At 44.5% G+C, this 17686-nt stretch overlaps 3 protein-coding genes across 4 annotated transcripts; 2 read left to right on the top strand and 1 right to left on the bottom strand.

The window, feature by feature from the left end:
- Window positions 1-3412: 3412 nt before the first annotated feature.
- On the top strand, window positions 3413-8050 carry LOC124700897 (25.3 kDa vesicle transport protein-like). Of its 2 annotated transcripts, XM_047232954.1 has the most exons (5): window positions 3413-3665; window positions 4151-4311; window positions 4405-4551; window positions 4881-4957; window positions 7661-8050. In XM_047232954.1, the coding sequence occupies exons 1-5, from the start codon at window positions 3478-3480 to the stop codon at window positions 7742-7744; spliced, it is 657 nt and encodes a 218-aa protein (XP_047088910.1). In that variant the 5' UTR covers window positions 3413-3477; the 3' UTR covers window positions 7745-8050. The 2 variants fall into 2 exon arrangements, with proteins under 2 accessions (XP_047088910.1, XP_047088909.1); XM_047232953.1 differs by having other exon boundaries at window positions 4151-4551.
- A 701-nt stretch (window positions 8051-8751) lies between these two features.
- LOC124700896 lies at window positions 8752-9100 on the bottom strand. Its single transcript, XM_047232952.1, has one exon. It carries the CDS (start codon window positions 9061-9063, stop codon window positions 8752-8754), a length of 312 nt encoding a protein of 103 aa, XP_047088908.1. The 5' UTR covers window positions 9064-9100.
- Window positions 9101-13590: 4490 nt separating this feature from the next.
- Window positions 13591-14208, top strand: LOC124701131 (mavicyanin-like). Its single transcript, XM_047233177.1, has 2 exons — window positions 13591-13759; window positions 13922-14208. The coding sequence occupies exons 1-2, from the start codon at window positions 13591-13593 to the stop codon at window positions 14206-14208; spliced, it is 456 nt and encodes a 151-aa protein (XP_047089133.1).
- Window positions 14209-17686: the final 3478 nt, after the last annotated feature.

Genomic DNA, 17686 nt, shown 5'->3' with positions numbered 1-17686 from the left:
ACATAAGTTGTTTACAGGTGGTTTCCCTTGCATCACTGACTTTATTTGTTTTTTTTTCCATGGTCAACTATATCTTTCATGTTCTCATGTTAAACAATCGGATGGCATGGCCCGATTTTTTTGATGGGTACGGCCCGAATATTACTTGTATTGAAATACCATCGTTCAAGGTAGGAGCCTACCGGCCGAGGAGCTCACGAGGGGCTAGATGGGCTGACAGGTGGAGCCCATGGCATGCCTAGTAGGCACACTCGTCATGGTGGGCCATAGCCGCCTCGACTCTCTGATCACCTTGATTCCAAGAATGGACGTTCATTGGGCATTAGATTGATCCAACTAACAAAAGTTTACAGTGAAAGTAGATGCTAAATCCAAGACGGATGAGTTTCTTCACTTGCGGCTAATACGCAACATTATACTTTTTGTGCCATAATTATTTTTTTTGCCTATGCATTTTTCGGTTGTTAACACAATAAAATCATGAAAAAGGTGAAACTTGTTTGAATTTGCGCTAGGTTAGATTACATTTCTTCTTTTATTTTATGTTTAATGTTTCCTTTTATTTGATTTGAAACTTCTCTTTTGAAAAAGAAAATAGGGAGAGAGAGTTAGAAGTTGAAAACACTTTTGAAAACCCTACAAGATTTACAACAAACCAAAACCTTTTGGTAAATTCAAATCATTTAAAGCTATGTGATTTAATTGTAAAATAAGAGAGGATTAAAGGGGCTTTAATGTAAACCCATAAGAGAAAAATTGGGCATAGCACAATTTTTGAGCTCGGAGCCGGTGCACTAGTGATACCATCATTTGTCTCTTCTCACTAGGAATAAAAAAGTGATGCGCCATGTCAATGATTACATTCACCAGTTTAAAGTTAGTGTCCGATTGTTCTTAGCCATAATTTGTCGAGCCAAAATTTGGCAGCCACATTTTAATTAGCATGTGTTTGATTTTTTCGTCACACTTTGGCTTGCTACACTCTATTGCATGTATAATTTATTTGTATGGACTCAACTTTTTTGGCAACTTTTATCAAAGTTTGGCTTCAACTTTTTGAGCCACACTTTTGCGGCTAGCCATACTTTTGTGGCTCATCACACTTTGGCTTGGCAAATTGTGGCTAGAAACCAAACAGATCCTCAGTGCCAAACTTGTAAGTTTTTTTTTTTGGCCAAAACCTAGTTGTAACCTTTTGTTTTTTTGTCGAAAGCCTACTTGTAAGTTTTTTTTTTGCCAAAGCCTACTTGTAAACATTTGAACTAGCTTTTGTTGGAGGCACTAGGCTGGTCCGCTTAGATCCATCAGACATCAGTATCGACCGGTGTAGAATCCTCATAACCATACGCCAGCACTTGTCGGTGTATAGCAGCTTGGGCCGTGTGAAACAACAACATATGCCAAAGGTTATGATTACCTAGGACAAAAGAGCACCACAGATTCTAATCTCATATATCTACGACGATGGAATCTCGGGCCGATCGTTCAGCCGGGCGCCGGCGAGATGGGGGACTGCTATATGCCGACTTGGTCGGCTCGTGCGGGGGTGCCGCACACCCTAGGGACCAAGTTGGGTAGGCCGGGCCGCGGCTCATTAGGTTCAGGTACGATTCGTTTCTTCTTTTTTCTGTTTCTTTTCTATTACTATAATATTTTCTTTTTCAAAATCTAACATATTTTAAATCCTATAAAAACAGAACAAAAAATGATTAAAAAATGAAAATGGCCAACACTCTAACCGCGCCAGCCCGTACCGCGCGCGGGGCTGTGCGGCGCGTACCGCGCGCCGACCTGGTCCGTGTATAGGAATGGCCAGGAGTTTTTTTTTGACATGTTTTTTTTTTGGACCGTTTTTTTGACATGTCCGTTGGCGGGAGTTGGCGATGTCCTCTCCGGGAGGATTTGACAAGTCCGGTTGGCGATGTCCGGTTGGGAGATGGGACTCGAAACGCAAAATGGGCCTGGTAGATACGTGACAAAATTTTACTGGGCCTTAAATCGTAAAATGTGCTGGGCTCTTGTGGGTGCAGATGGAGCCCATCATTTTCCGCGTGACTGACTACCGGTTCAGAGCTCGGACCCGTATCTTCCTCCGCCCCGGCTACTCTCCCAAGTCCGAACCGACACGCGCAGCAGACCACGTGCCCGCCAAACTTGCACTTCTCGCCGGCGACACCGCGATCTGCTTCCCCGGAGACGGCCGCCGCACCCGGTTCCTCTGCCGCGCCTCCTCCCCGTACGCCACTTCTCCCCTCTACCGATCTACTCCCAGTCTAGATATGTCGTGCTGGCATCTAGCTCGTCCAGATCCGGTAGATCTGATGCGATCGCTCCTGAATTCCGGGTTGGATCTGGTGGGTGATCCTACGGTGCTTTGTTGGTTGGTCGGCGGTGAAGCTTGGGAGGGGTGGATCGGATTTTGGGATACCCGCGTTCGCGTCAATCGCGGATCGTACTGTTTCTAGATAGCGTTTGCCTGTTTGGTTCCTCAGTTCTTCTTAATATGTGCTCGAAATAAGTTGTTTCAGCGCATTTTCTGGTCTAGCAATTTGCTAGAAGTGAACTGAATTGGGCATGTTATCTGACTGGTTGGGTGGTAGACTAGCCATCCGAGAGTTCTCAGAGCTGGTGAATTGCAGTTTTATAACCCCCTTTTTTCCCTTCCCCTCTGTCGGAGCGAGTGACAATTTGTATTGTTCTTGTGATGTAGAGTCGTGCATGTGTAGCGTGTAGGCTAGTGGTTATTAATTTGAGAGAAATTATACCTACATGTCTATATTGAACAGATTGGTAATTTGTGAATTGTGCATTTGTGCATGGGGGTTGTAGATCATCGCGTAGTTCATCATATTATTGGTCCATGTGATCAGCTCCAGTATTGGTTTTGCTACTCAATGGAAATCACGAAGGGAATATGCATAGTTATTTTCCAAGTAAGATTCTTAAGTAATGGTTTTGCGACTGCAGTCTTTAGACTAAGGAGGATGTGCTGCCTGTGAAATGAGTAATTTACTATGTGTAACTCATTTCTGGAATTTCACCTTAGAGCTACACAGACGGATTGTGTTTGTGGGTTTTGTCAGCTATATCAGTAGCAGCGACATTCACGATGCAAATTGTGTAGGTTTAAATCATGGGATATTTGTATTTTTCGTATATGCATGATGATCGATGCTGTTTTTTAGTTTTTAGTTGTTAAATGATCACCTAGGCTATCTGTGACTACTTGTAGTGCAATGAATAAGTTATGCTGCTAGGAGAGTAGCATATCTGATGCTGTAAAATGACATGCATTACTTGATTGTTAGCTACACGTTTTCTCAGTTGACTAGAAATTTAGATATGCGCTGTGCCTAATGTATCAAGCCAGAAGTTGGAGCTAGACTACTTCTGAAGCACTTTCCTGCTTTGACTTGCAGGCGTCTCTATAGGATATCAAGTATATAGTTTGTAGTTGTTTCCGGTGCTCTTTGCAAAATGGTGAAGCTGACAATGATAGCGCGGGTCACTGATGGCCTTCCTCTGGCAGAAGGGCTTGATGACGGGCGGGATCAAAAGGATTCTGACTTCTACAAGCAGCAAGCTAAACTTCTTTTTAAGAACTTGTCAAAGGGGCAACATGAAGCCTCAAGGATGTCAATTGAGACGGGATCATACTTTTTCCAGTATCCTGTGTTATGTGTCATCTATTTTATGTTCAGAAAAGATGCTTATTTATGAATCCTGCTTCGCCATGGCCATTTTATGCTTGATCCTAGGTATTTTATTTAGATGTGCAATGAAGTTATTTATATGAAAATTGCAGATGATTTAGCTAGTCATTACATTTTATTATTCTGGCGAGAGAAGTCAGCATTTGTTGATTAGCCATGAACTGCATTTCAACTAGCATGGAGGGACATATATAGCTCGTGGTCTTGCTATTTCTGGTCTACTAGTCATTCTGATCTCTGTAATTGTATGCGGTCATTTACCTTTACTATTATTTGTAGATGCTTTTCTGATCTGGTGCTTACATCATATGATTTAGCTTCTAGTAAAAATACCCTGCAGCCAGTTATCTACGTCCTTTTATGTATCTTTTTAGCTTTTGTTGGTTTTTTACATTTATTGTAGTATGTTGCTGTTCCACCTTAATTCAGATATGCAGCTACATCATTGAAGGCCGAGTATGTTATCTAACAATGTGTGACCGTTCTTATCCAAAGAAGCTTGCATTCCAGTACTTGGAAGATCTGAAAAATGAATTCGAGAGAGTCAATGGAAGTCAGATTGAAACTGCGGCAAGGCCTTATGCTTTTATTAAGTTTGGTATGTTGTTAATCTCTACTGCACATGCCACCATTGTTTTTATTCACCCTCTCAAGTTCTACTGCTTTATAACATATGTTTCTCTGTATTTAGATACATACATACAGAAGACTAAGAAACTCTATTTGGATACCAGAACCCAAAGGAACATTGCAAAACTGAATGATGAGCTCTATGAGGTTCATCAAATTATGACTCGCAATGTCCAAGAAGTTCTTGGCGTCGGTGAAAAGCTAGACCGTAAGTCTGGAAATCTCTTTTGCCTTGTACTGCTTCATTTACATTTCCTGGCATGAGAATCTGGTAGGTATCTGTCTCATGCATTGATAACATCAAACTTATTTGGCAATTATTTTTCCTTTCAATAGGCCTTGATTTACTACTTGTCATCAAAAGCTTCACACTATATTATTTTTCTTACCTTTGCTTCTGGTTTTCTGCACTCATTGTTCCTTGCATGTTCACAAAATGCTTCCCATCTCACCCTTTCCACTGTGCATCATTTGCATTGGAAGATTTGACCGTACTGGCAAATAACTGTTTACTCTTCTGTACTTCTGTTTTTGCAGAGGTCAGTGAAATGTCAAATAGGTTGTCAAATGAAACGAAAATGTATGCAGATAAGGCGAAGGATCTCAATCGGCAGGTAATCCATGTGCACAATGCATATGCTATGAATTTGAGCATTAAGTATGTCATATATGTTTGTCAGTACTTATTGAACATCTTGACTTCTCTTCTCTCTTTATTCTAAAATTGACTCCTAATGCTGAATGCTAATGAATCCACGCCTCACTAATATTTAGCCATTGGATTTACTAGAAGAAGAAATAAAATGGTCAAATTTAAGTACTCCCTCCGTCCAACAATAATTGTCTCAACTTTTTCTAGATACAGATGTATCTACAACTAAAATACATCTAGATACATCCGTATCTAGACGAGACACTTAGGGTGTGTTTGGTAGCCCGGGGCAACTCAGAAAATCTCATCTCAACACAGATTTTCGAAGGAACACGTGTTTGTTAGCCTGTGTCAACCTATCTCAACTACCCCACCTCATACGGAAAAAGCTCCTCAGCCAGGCCCGGTTGTGAAGCTCAAATCGAGCTTCACAAGTCAGCCAAGCTGAGTCCATCCCGCAAAATCGCACCGTGGACACCCCCAGACCCCCAACCCGGCAACCCCTACCTCTTTTCCATTCATTTGCAACAAACGCAACACCCGAGCCCGAGGCTCCTCCGTCGGACGACCCGCTGCCTCTCCCGTCGCCACCCACCTACCCCGCTCCCAACCACCTGCGACGCCGGCAGTAGGAGCAAGCGTCGCCGCCGGCAGGAGGAAGGACCGCCGCCTTCGACGAGCAGCAAGGGCCGCGCCGGCGGCCTCCTCATCTCGCGACGGCGGACCTCCAGATCTCCCGAGGCCCAGGCTCCTCCGTCGAGCAGCAGCAACGACCGCGCCGCCGCCCTTGCCATCTCGCGCCGGCCGTCCGCTTGACCTCCCGCCGAGCAGCAGCAACTGGCGCATCCCCGCCCTTCCCATCTCGCGCCGGCCGCCCTCTTGGCCTCTAGCCGAGCAGCAGCAACGGGCGCACCACCTCCCGCCGGCGCACCACCGCTCACCGCCGCGCCGCCCACCACCTCGCACCACCGTCGGCCGCCGGCGCTCCACCGCCCACTGCCATGTTATTCCAAAGACAAGGACCCGATTGACTTTTTAAATTTTGTTTAGGGTCTTTTGTGTAAGAGTCTGGACTGGTCTATAATTTCTAATATTTTGGTCCAATCTCAACCCGCAGATCTTGCCAAACAATGTATTGGTTCAGATTCTCTCAACACAGCCGGGCTACCAAACATGCCACAAAATCTCAAGTTAGCTTGTATGACTTGAGATATCTCAAGTGGGAGAGTGAATTCGAGTTGCCCCGGGCTACCAAACACACCCTTACATTAGGACAGAGGTAGTAACTTTTAAGCTCACTCGACACTGAAACCACCACCAATCTCATGGTGTAACTACAGGTGCCCTAAAAACATTGTAACCTTAGTAGACATTGCCTGCAAACTATGCACATACTTTGGGTGGTTTGGATTTTTGACTACACAAAGCACAACTGGCATTCCTTTAACTTCAAAGCGACTGGAATGAAAGAACTGTTGAGATGCAGATGAAATAAAGGAATAAATGATGTGATGCAGAATGTGTGTGTGGCAAGGTGTGCTTACGTACAGTAGACCTCACTGCGATCACGAGATCAGTTATGATAACCAGATCTTCTATGGTAGAGGAAAGCGTACAAATTCTCAAAGTAATTAACATCTATGCTTAGGAAGATATGAAACATACTTGCTAAAGCAGTCGTATCCATATTTTTATGCAATTCATATTTTGTTTATTGATGTTTTTTCCTCTTTTTCCAAAAAATAAAACATACTTGCTAAAGCACTCGTACCATATTTTTATACACTTCATATTTTTATTTATTGATTGATGTTTTTTCCCTTTTTCTAAAAAATGTCACCATAATTAAGATAAGTCCATGTTTAGCAGAATAAATAATACAACTCTTTTCTATTCAGAAGCTCTAGGCTCAAATGTTCTACTCCCCCCGGTTTAAAATAATTGTCCAAAAATGAATGTATCATGTGTAGATACATTCATTTTTTGGCAATTATTTTGAACCAGAGGGAGTATATGAAATGTCGAACATTTAATTGAGCAAAGCTTTTCATTTAGACAATATGAACATGAAATGTTTTACTATTTGTGCACCTTGCACAGTTTTATGCATCATCAAGAAAATCCGTACTTCGGTGCTTGGATGGCTAACTTCTCTCTCCACATGCATATTATAACAAAAAAAATCCCATAACAAAATTCAGGCAATAGTTAAACTATACACAAGATCATTTTGATCTTTTCTTCTTTACTTTTTTGTAACTTATTGGTAACATGATAATATGATCATGTCCTGCAGCAGTCTGCGCCTCTGCGGGCATGACACTAGTAATTATCATTTTAGTTACCATGAGTTTTCCCTTAATGTAGTATAAAATTATCATCTTTTACTGATGAAAAATACCTGTTTGATTAATTAAAATTAACTGATACTGTTCCAGCACGTCTCTCGCTGTTAAGTTGCCAGTTCACATCTGTACCCTGTAGCTAGCAAAACGGCGCTTCTCAACTGGGGTTTTTACCATTTACCTGCGGCAAATATGCTTTGATGGAAGTCTTACGTATTAGCTTGAATATCCACATTTGTATATCACGATCTCTGTATTACACCCTATATTCTTTTTCAACCTTTTGACTTTGATGTGAATTGTGCTTTTTTGGGTTTCAGGCTTTCATTCGGAAGTATGCTCCCGTTGCCATTGTGATCGGGGTCGTAATAATCCTGTTCTGGGCCAAGAACAAGATATGGTGATTCCACTAAACAAAGGAAGCTGGCCTGTGGTATAACACTGGAGAAAGAAGACAGTTATGGTCGAATCTGGATCAAGAGATGCTTGGATAGCTTGCATCCCGTATCTGCCTGTTCAAGCGAGTAGTTTGAAGCTACCTTCTTACAAGCTATTCAAGTGAATTCGTTGTAGTATAGATCTTATATGACGGACTTGATTTTGTGAATCCTCAGAACCGTACATACAAGAGCTCTGTAGAGTTGACCTTTCGATACCGGGATTGTGTTTTCCTGAGAACTCTTGTAAGAATTTGGGGGGCTGATGAACTATACTCCATTGCTCGCACCTTCGCCACATAATATGCTATATTTCAACTACATGTTTTTTTGTGTGTGCAAGGTTCAAGTTACTGAGTTGCTTCAGCATTGCAGTTTTGCCAACGCAACATCATCTCATCTATTAGACTACTAGTGCAGGATATTGTTTGATATGTAAAAGATGAGGACGACTGCAGTTGCTGGTAACTGTTGCGTTTGGTCAGGAAGTTATTTTCCCTGTGAAAAAAATGCAGGAATCTTACGGAGCTGCTGTTTCTGTGATCAGCCGATTGACATACCAAGTTAGTTGAGAATGTTGAATGACAAGAAACTGAAGCTGAATACTGGCACAAGTATATGGGCAATGGCCACTGAAGATACTTCTTTCTTTCTTATGGGATGGCCACTGGAGATTTCAGCTCTAGAGATTACAGTGCTGTCGCTACTAACTTTCAGTTCATTTCAGCGAATGACTAGAACATTCGTCCTGTATATTACAAAGCCTAAAAAGAGAAAAGTAAAACGAGTAGCCGTGCAGCACCCAGCTGATCATCCTGCCACAGACGGCATCAATCATCATCCCTCCAGCTGCAACTTGCCCCTGCAGATGAAGGAATCAAGAGGACGCTGTTAAATATAGTTACAGTACTGTTCGATCATCGGTCTGATCAATCGAGGGTCAAGGGATCGGAGCAGGAGAGCTGCCTGCGTACCTATGAGGTGGGATCGGATTCGGCGGGGAGCTGGTCCTGCTGCTGCTCGTGCTCCTGGAGGCGGGCGCGGGTCTCGTGGATCCGGTCGCGCGCGGCGGCCGCCACCCGCTTGAGCCGGCGGCGCTTGCCGTAGGTCTCCTCCAGCCTGCGCTGCAGCTCGGCGGCGCGCGCCCGGGCCCGCTCCAGCTCCGCCAGCGCCTCGGCGAGGCGCGCCCGCGCCGCCGCCAGGCGCGCGTCCGCCGCGGCCTCCCTCCTCCGCAGCTCCGCCCACGCCGGCCGGGCCGCGTCGCCCAGCCGCCTCCCCTCGCACATCCTCCTCCGCCGGGTCGCGTCGCGTCTCGCCGGGAGAGGGAGGAAGGCCTAGTGGGGGGGGGGGGGGGGGGGGGGGCGAGAGGAGGAAGTGGGCTTTTGCTTGGGGGTGGGTGGGAATTGGGATCACTTGAAGCGGCCTTGTGTGCTTTGCTTGACAGCGACGACACGCGCACACGCTCATTCCCTTCCCCAGACGGAATTACACATGGAATTCTTGCAATGCAAAGATCTCTCGAAATTGATGCGAAATCTCATGAATTCGTACGAGTCAAGAAGGGTAGTGCGAGCTCTCACCGTGCCCTCCTCCAGTCCATCTTGAAGTAGTAAGATAATGCGACCTCTCAGCTATTATTTCCGTGCTCCTCCTCTTGCTACCGTCGGTTCCCAATTATTGGTGAACGGGTGAAGCATCATCGATCCTGCTCTTGTTGGGGGCAATTATTGGGCATTTCTTCTTCCACTAGCAGCACCACACCTTCCAAACAATGGCGAGACTCGAGACCAGGCAACTACTACTAGTACCAGTGTTCTACTCATCTGTGCACAAAAGGGTCGGTTGGGCTGCTCACATTAGCATATACTCCCTCCAGTCTTTTTAACTACATCCGAGTTAAGTAAACGAGACCGAAGGGTGTAACATCGACAACGAACCTGGCTGGTCCAATTATGTGCCCAACTCTGCACCGATGACCACCATTGAGGTGAAATTAGAAAGAAAAAATGATGCCTGCTATCAAGCAAGAGGTGTGTCAAATCATGACAGTCCAGTACATATAAAAAAATCTTAAGTAGATTGGGCCGGAGATCTTAAGAGCTCCTACTCATAATTCCAGCCCACTATTGGGCTCTATATATAACAGGGGTTTACTTCTTCCACAAGATGGATTTCACTGGTCGACCACACGGTTACACCACTACACAAATTATTCCACGAGTTCACGTTTGAGTAGAGAACAACGACGCCATGTCACGCGGCAACGGCCATGGTCACTGCGGCACGCGGGTGGAGTATGTCGGTCCCATTCATGTGTTCGTCTCTGTGAAGGGGTCATTTTTCAGTGCGTCTGGTGTGGGACCTCCATCTGGCTTCGTTGCGAGGATGAAGCCCCGCACCTGTCATGGTGCGTGACCGCGAAGCATGAGGCAAACAAGGTGCCCCAATCTAGCGGATGGCAGACATCAACACCTATAGGTGACGCCTAGGAGACCGACCATGCCGCGCTTCGACAAGTTCGTATGACCCAAACAATCTCTCCCGATGCAGCTAAACGAATTGATAAATGCTACCTCATAAGTTCAAAAGAACTTTTGAGGATGTCTTCCTATGAAACATTTAATTTTATACTTAACTTGTATACCATTTCCTCTATAGTCATTATGTGTCACACTACATAATTATCATGTATCGTGTTGCTAAATGCTAAAATACCATTCTTGTTATAAATTTGATTTTTACCATTGAGATGTTTTTTCTTGTGCCAAATTTAAAGTAAATATCTCGTATAAACTATATATTCTGTTTTTTTACATTGGATTGGGACATTTTGCTGCCAATATGAGTTGATGAAAAATGTAAGTAAGGAAGACAAACATAATCCATCCAAAGTTTCTCATATCGCTATTACATCCTATGTTAGCTTCTGCCACTTAACACACACTATGTCTTATTATAGGTGTTCGTGTTAATTTTAACTCTCACATATCTAAATAACTTGCTAGAGTGTTCCAAGAAATGTACCAATAATATTCTCACATGTCCCAAAAAATATTTTACGTATGATGTATTTTGGTTTTTTCCCTTAATACAGTCTTAAATGAAGAAGTGGCCAATATAAAGCTAGTCTATTGTGTTGGCACAAAAAAATATTTATTTGAATCAACTCAGTACGATGCGCTGGGTGCCCGTCACAAATCATACCCATGTGGATTTTGTTGCTAATGACCAAAGAATTAGGGGACTACCTGCATATGATATACTCCCCCACTCAATTAATTTTTCATAAAGCCCTCTCATACCCCGCCCCCTCAAGTAGAGCCAAAGCCATCCCCTAATTGCACAACCTCTAGACAAGGTCCTGGGCCGCTCTAGGCCACTGCCGTTTTTTCCACAATAAATACCGAAAGGTTCTTGGGCTTTCCGGGTGGCCAGAACCCCGGCCTCCCAGTCCTCCGAACTTTCTGCATGATGTGGGTAACATTTGGATTTGGTCAACACACATACAAGGTTTGCTTCTTCTCCAAGCGACCTTAGCCATTTAGATCCACTTCGCCTCAGCATTGTTGAGCTTTAAAGTTTGGATCCATCCACTCAATCGTGAGAATCTTTATTTGAAAATTGAGATTATTTTCCTGCCAAACAAAAGTTGAATTACCATCTTGAGTAAGCTCGGTTTTGTTACTTTTGGATTTGTGGGCAACCCCGGGCGGTTGGCGTTGCCTTGTGAGCATTCATAGTTGTGGATTTCCGTCAGGGAATTTGTCAAGATAAGAGGATCACCATAAGATCTCATTAGTGGAAGGGCTCTCACTTAGTTTCGGTAACTCAAGGGAGAAGAACGCTAGACATGTGAGGGATCGTGTGGGCTTGGTTTGTCAGGGCTTATCCAACGAAGATTAGAGTTCTCACAAAGAACTGAACTTCACGATACATCACGTTGTATTAGTCTCCCTCTACTTTGGTTATTTCACTTCTCCCCTTGCCTTAGTGCTATCTTCTGCTACATCATATAAGACTATTCGTCTAGTTGTATTTTAGGATAAGCTCTTTTATCCACGGTTGTCCCTAAAATCAATTTCATTAAAATTTGTTTCCTCCTATGCACCCTCCTCCAGGTGTCATTTTTTATCCTTCAATTGATATCATAATCTTGGACTCTCATTATTAGATATGGCTGCCTAGAGAGAAAATATGGAATCCCAAGACATAGTTGACTAAATTAAGAAACATATCTTAGGGTGGATCTGTTGTCTAATGAGCTCATGAGTGCAAAAGAAAAGATCAAATATCTTGCATCAAAATTGGGGTGCTCACATTCCCCCATTGGTGATGATGAAGGCGTCTTAAAGTCAGCTGCCAAAGCTCACAAGTATGATTTCCATACAACATTGATGTGAATTACTTCTACGCAATGACTTCCCAAAGTTTTCATTTGCATAACTACGAGTCCACACCTACACTAGATAACTCCAGTTATTGATATAATAAAAACGAGTCAGGACTCTTTTGATTCATAGGATTTGTATAGAAATTGTGTTGTTCTATGAAAAATTTCCTACACGATCCGTTTGATTCATAAGAACATATTCCATAGGAAAATTTTCTATAGGAATCTTGTAGTGCAAATCCTATAAAAAAGCATTAGCTCATACCTCACGGAAAATTCCTTTGTCACAATCAAAAACACTTCATCTTACCATAGAATTGATGTAGACTTGACATCTCAATCTTATGCCTTTCATATTTCTATGTTTTTCCTATCCCATGAATCAAAGAAGCCATCAAATGTTTCAACAATTTAATTGTCAGATACCAGCCCTAGGAGGACACATGGAAGCATCAGCAGGTCCCCCTCAACTCTCAGCCAAGGACCCATCGCCCATCGGGTCGTCGGGAGATTCTGCACCATACCGACACACGCCCACGGCTTCTTGTACCAATTTTCCTCGCACATTACTAAATATGTTGGTGCTAATTCATCTTTTTAATAGATGGGCAAGATTGTTGTTTCGACGAATAACTCTTTTATAATGTTCATTAATGTTCCAAGTTACTACTTTATCTCCAGACCTATAAAACACGATGAGTTGTCCAGCCTAGACGCGTACAGAGGTCAGCTTTGTTGGATGTGGCCATAGTACTACGCACGCTCGCTGCACAACTCCCCTCCGCTGATCTATTTTTGGCTAAAGTCAAACATATCTATTTTCTCCGTTCTAAAATAAGTATCATAGGTTTATCAAGATTCACGTGTATCTATGCACTAAAATATACTTAGATAGATATGAATCTCAACAAATATGTGACACTTATTTTGGAACCTAGGGAGTAGTTCAGAAAATTATTGTATACGATGATTAACCATCTAGACGCCGCTATGTTTTGTGGTTAGCCTTTACGATGTTGTTATGCCACATGGAGGAACATAGATCGTCATACTCCTAGTATGGGTCGACGGATAACCTGGCCGGCGAAAGTGCCAAACTGTGCTCTCAAATGCACATTTGGACGAAGAAGGGCCGTGTAAAGGAAAATGCAGGCCGGTCGTGTGATACATATATCACAGACCTTTCTTAGTTTCTTTAGTCAAAAAAAATCACAGACCTTTCCGTTGGTAACTCCGAAGTGAAGCTCTATCCTCCACGCGTATCTTTGACTATTTCTCCCACGTACGTACAAGATTAATCTCTCTCTACATAACCATGTAGAGTGCTTGTTCTTGTGACACCCCGGCAAAGCACACAGTACTACAGTAAAGCAAGGAGATAGCAAGCAGAGGTAGTTTCAATTTCAGTTCTCGACGACCTCCCATGGCTTCCAAGCATATGCTTGCCGTGGCGGCAGGGATCATCCTCGCATTCGTCCCCATGATCGCCTCAGAAACCGTCCATCCCGTGGGCGACGCCAGGGGCTGGACGCTCGGCTTCGACTACAAAACCTGGTCCGAGAGCAAGCAGTTCAGAGTCAGCGACTCACTACGTAAGCCCTCAATCAGTTTCATATATTTTCCCCAGGAAATCGATCGGTTCCATGGCCCGGGAATTCTCTTCGTTGAGCATCATTTTCTTAATCAAATCATGGTTAGAACTGCTGATCAATACTCGAACTGATTCAACGAGATGCGTGAATTCGTGCTTGCAGTGTTCGGCTACAACAAGGCCTTCCACAACGTGATAGAGGTGAGCGGGCCGGACTTCAAGGCGTGCAACACAGCCAACCCCATCGGCGCCTATAGCTCCGGCAGCGATGAGGTCGGGCTGGAGAAGCCAGGGAGGAGGTGGTTTATCTGCGCCGTGGGCAAGCATTGCCAGATGGGCATGAAGCTCAACGTCACCATCCACGAGGTGGACGCGCTCACGCCGGCCCCGGCACCAGCTCCGTGGTCTCACCATCACAAGTCCAGGCGCCCCTTCGTTTCCAAGTGGTGAATGTGATCACCTGCCGGCTGCCGGCCCTATAGCCTGTATCAACTATGTGACTGTGAATCTGTGATCGCAGTTCGTGTTTTTGCTAGTCAAGTCGCATATGTACGGTGTGATGTGAATGTGATCGACCGCAGTGTTGCTTCGTGCAATTTTATCCATACAGATGTATTCATTGTTAGACTATTACGGTAATTGATTGGCCATTTTTGTTTGTTCAGTGAAATACAGCATTAGTCTGGAAAAAGAACTTGGCAGATCAATAGTTAATCTCTCGCAAAAAGAAGACTCAGGGAAACAACGCAATCGTTCAAAAACGATAGAAAAACTGCCGTCACTCCATGCATTGAAAGTTGGAGAGCAACACAATAGAAAAAATATATGATATCTTCATGAACAATTCCTTCATGCGCCGCTCTTCCAGGGAGGGGAGGGGGGGGGGGGGCTCGGCCGAAAACCCTAGCTGCCACCGCCCCCAAAACCTTCGCCCACTTCTCCCCCGCTGCCACCAAATGATGCCGGCGGGCAAAGGCCGCACAATCGACTGCCGGGGGGGGGGTCTCTTCTCGCGCGACACTTGTGCATGGATCTCTTCAGTTGTGGCAACGTGTCACCCCGGATGGTGCAGCAATGTCGGTGGAGTTAGGGAGATGGGGCGGCAGCCTTGTGAAATTACATGCTCTACCCAGTTCAACCATTAGACCGATCTGATGGAGGAGGACTAGGTATTTATATTCAACATCTCTCCCCTCACATCTAGGACGGTGGGCCTTGTTTTCTTAGATCTCGTACGGGCCTTTGACGTGCATCCTTGGATTTTTTTAGAGAGGCCACAAATATTTGTTTTAAATACTGCGTTGCCCAGGATTTAAACCCAGGTCGTGTGGAATTGTATACACTACCCAGTTCAACCAATAGACCGATCTATTGGAGAAGGGCTAGACGATTATATTCAACACCTCCTTTATATCTAGGCCGGTGGGCCTTTCTTTTTAGATCTCACACGGAGCTTAGACGTGTATCCTTACATTTGTTTTTTAGGGAGATCGCAAATATGACGGTGGTGGTGGTGCCTGTTCTAGCGGCCGTGGGTGGCTCTAGGCACGTGCCGATAAACAATATCGACGATGGGGATTCATGTGCTTCGTACACGACTCGTGCTGCTACTATGGCTCGCATAAAGGAGTTAGATGGTGATCCTAGTGGTCTTCATATGACCAATTCTTCTGATCTACTTGTTGTCAATTATCCAAGATCTTGCTGCCCAACGAGTTTTGGATTACTTCGCTGGATGTTTTCACAAATTGGCTTTGGTGCTCGTGAACTTTTAGCTCGTGGGGTTTCAAGGGGATATGTTGTGGAGCTCTGCTCTCTCGTTCTCATTAAACACCATCGGACATGTTGGTGTCTGCGGTTTTTATGGTGTTGGCAGATACAGGGCATGTCAAGACGAGTATGATTAGAAGATGATAAGTTATTGGCAGAGGTGGAATCTTGAGATGATGAATACACTGCTTCACGGGATGTTGTGTGGGTACGGCTGCTGGACGTTGTTCCTATCTAGATTGCAATCATGCATGTGAGCTTGGTGATTGATGCTTTGCAGCGACGACCTCGATGAGTTGGAGCGACAACACTTGGGGATTTTAGTTTTAGTGGTTCTCTTCGAGTCCCGGCTCTCGATATTCGGGGTCAAAATCTAAGGTCCGGCTTTCATTGGTTGTACCTTGCAATGACATCCTTGTTGAGGGCATTGTTTAGAAAGTTTGAATTTCCTCCAAGGTGAAAACCTACAATCTTTGATGGGGCGACGATAGCGTTGGTGAATTGTTTCCTTCATGGAGGGCATCGTTTTTGGAGAACCTTTTTTTGTAGTAAGGGTATTGTATTTGGTGGTTGTTTGGGTCCATCTCGTGAGAGTGGTCAATCATTGTGTTGGGGTCATTTTCTGTATTTTTTCTTTTCTGCCTATGTTCACCCTTTATGTCTTGACTTGTTCGAACCATTACAAACTTCAACTCGTATGTGTTTGGTGACACTAATAATACAAAGAACAATGATCATATAATTGTTAATCTTGTGCGCATGTAAGGACTTGACGCAAATCATACCTCCCAAGCCACATACAAAGCGACTCGGGAGGTGACCTAAATCACTGCCGCCAGACTACTCCTCCTCCACACCCCTCTCTCCACCGCCGGTCAAAACCCGACTTGCAGGCAACGACGGGGTCCCTTTTTCTCGAGAAAGGTGCGCGAAGTGTGAAGTTCCTCCGGCTCGGCCGCACGATCGGCCAACAACACCGCTTCCTTAGCATGTGGCTCCAACATCCAGGCTGCTTCGGCTCCCTGGAGTTTGGGACGATGGAAGCGGCAGACTGTAGGGCTTCGGCCAGTCCATCCGTCCGACGAGATGGGGTGGGTGGCGCCCTCCCCTTCAGGCTCGATGTGGTGCTTGCCCATTTGGTCTGCGTCAGTGTACATCCCATAGTGTTTCTGACCCACATGTACCATGGGCCCACTGCACGAGCGTCTTGGCCCACCAACACCCAGTCCAACCAGAGACTAACACGACAGGTCTTGACACTCTCACCCTAAAGACTAGCTTATTAGGAGGGGTCACCCTTAGCCTTATAAGTCGCTCATGTTCTCCTCCTAGAACCGATATGGGACTAAGCTTAACAAACCCCCCCCCCCCCCCCTCACACATCGGCCACCATGGGCCCGCTTAATAGAATGTTTCTGGCCCACCAACCATGATCAAGCACCGTGAATATACATAAGATTTGCATCTGGGCATCTAAGCTTCGGTAGCACTTTTTGTGTCATCGCAGGCGCATAAAAAAGCATACGAGAAAAACAATCACAACACGACCCCGAGATTTACGAGTTTTAGCAATCGTGCCTACATTTTGGAAGGGCGTTCTTTTGTTCGGTAAAGTTAATATACTAATATCCTGGAGGGGGCACTCTTAACGAGCGTGCTTTCCAATGTACTAATCAACTTGACAAGCCCATCGAGGTTAACAGACGTACTAGACCATCGCCACCAGGCTACACGCCCCTTGTGATCTTGTGTGTAGTAGCTGGCTAACCGTGGTGCCTTTCTATGAGATCTTAGCTACATGTGTTCGGAAAAGCCCTAGTTGAACCTAGGTGCACGTGAACCCAGGTTGAAAATGTGTTTTCGAAATGTGAAAATATTCTGAAATAAGAATATCGGGGTACGTATGCATGTTCCATGTGTGCATAGAAAGTTTTCGCGGAGAAACCACTTTTTTGTTTCAGAATCTAAAAAAGACAAAATACGTCACATATGTATTGCTATATAGCCCTGTAAAATTTCACTTTTTTTCCGAGGCAAAATAAAATGTTTTTTCAGAACGAAACTCATGTCCAGGGCACATGTTTGAGATCATCTTTGCAATCATTTTATGTTTCGATTTTTGAAACATGTTTCGACATCACAAACCCACTTTTTAAAA

Source organism: Lolium rigidum, chromosome 3 (genome assembly GCF_022539505.1).
Source record: "Lolium rigidum isolate FL_2022 chromosome 3, APGP_CSIRO_Lrig_0.1, whole genome shotgun sequence".
In the NCBI taxonomy this organism is placed as follows: domain Eukaryota; kingdom Viridiplantae; phylum Streptophyta; class Magnoliopsida; order Poales; family Poaceae; genus Lolium; species Lolium rigidum.
Note: the sequence above shows the minus strand (reverse complement) of the source record. Positions and strands in the feature narration are given on the sequence as shown.

Coding starts and splice junctions, on each gene's coding strand:
- LOC124701131 (XM_047233177.1), top strand. CDS start 13,591: ATGGCTTCCAAGCATATGCTTGCCGTGGCGGCAGGGATCATCCTCGCA. Junction 13,760..13,921: donor CAGAGTCAGCGACTCACTAC/GTAAGCCCTCAA, acceptor TCGTGCTTGCAG/TGTTCGGCTACAACAAGGCC.
- LOC124700897 (XM_047232953.1), top strand. CDS start 3,478: ATGGTGAAGCTGACAATGATAGCGCGGGTCACTGATGGCCTTCCTCTG. Junction 3,666..4,150: donor ACGGGATCATACTTTTTCCA/GTATCCTGTGTT, acceptor TCAGATATGCAG/CTACATCATTGAAGGCCGAG. Junction 4,552..4,880: donor CGTCGGTGAAAAGCTAGACC/GTAAGTCTGGAA, acceptor CTGTTTTTGCAG/AGGTCAGTGAAATGTCAAAT.
- LOC124700896 (XM_047232952.1), bottom strand. CDS start 9,063: ATGTGCGAGGGGAGGCGGCTGGGCGACGCGGCCCGGCCGGCGTGGGCG.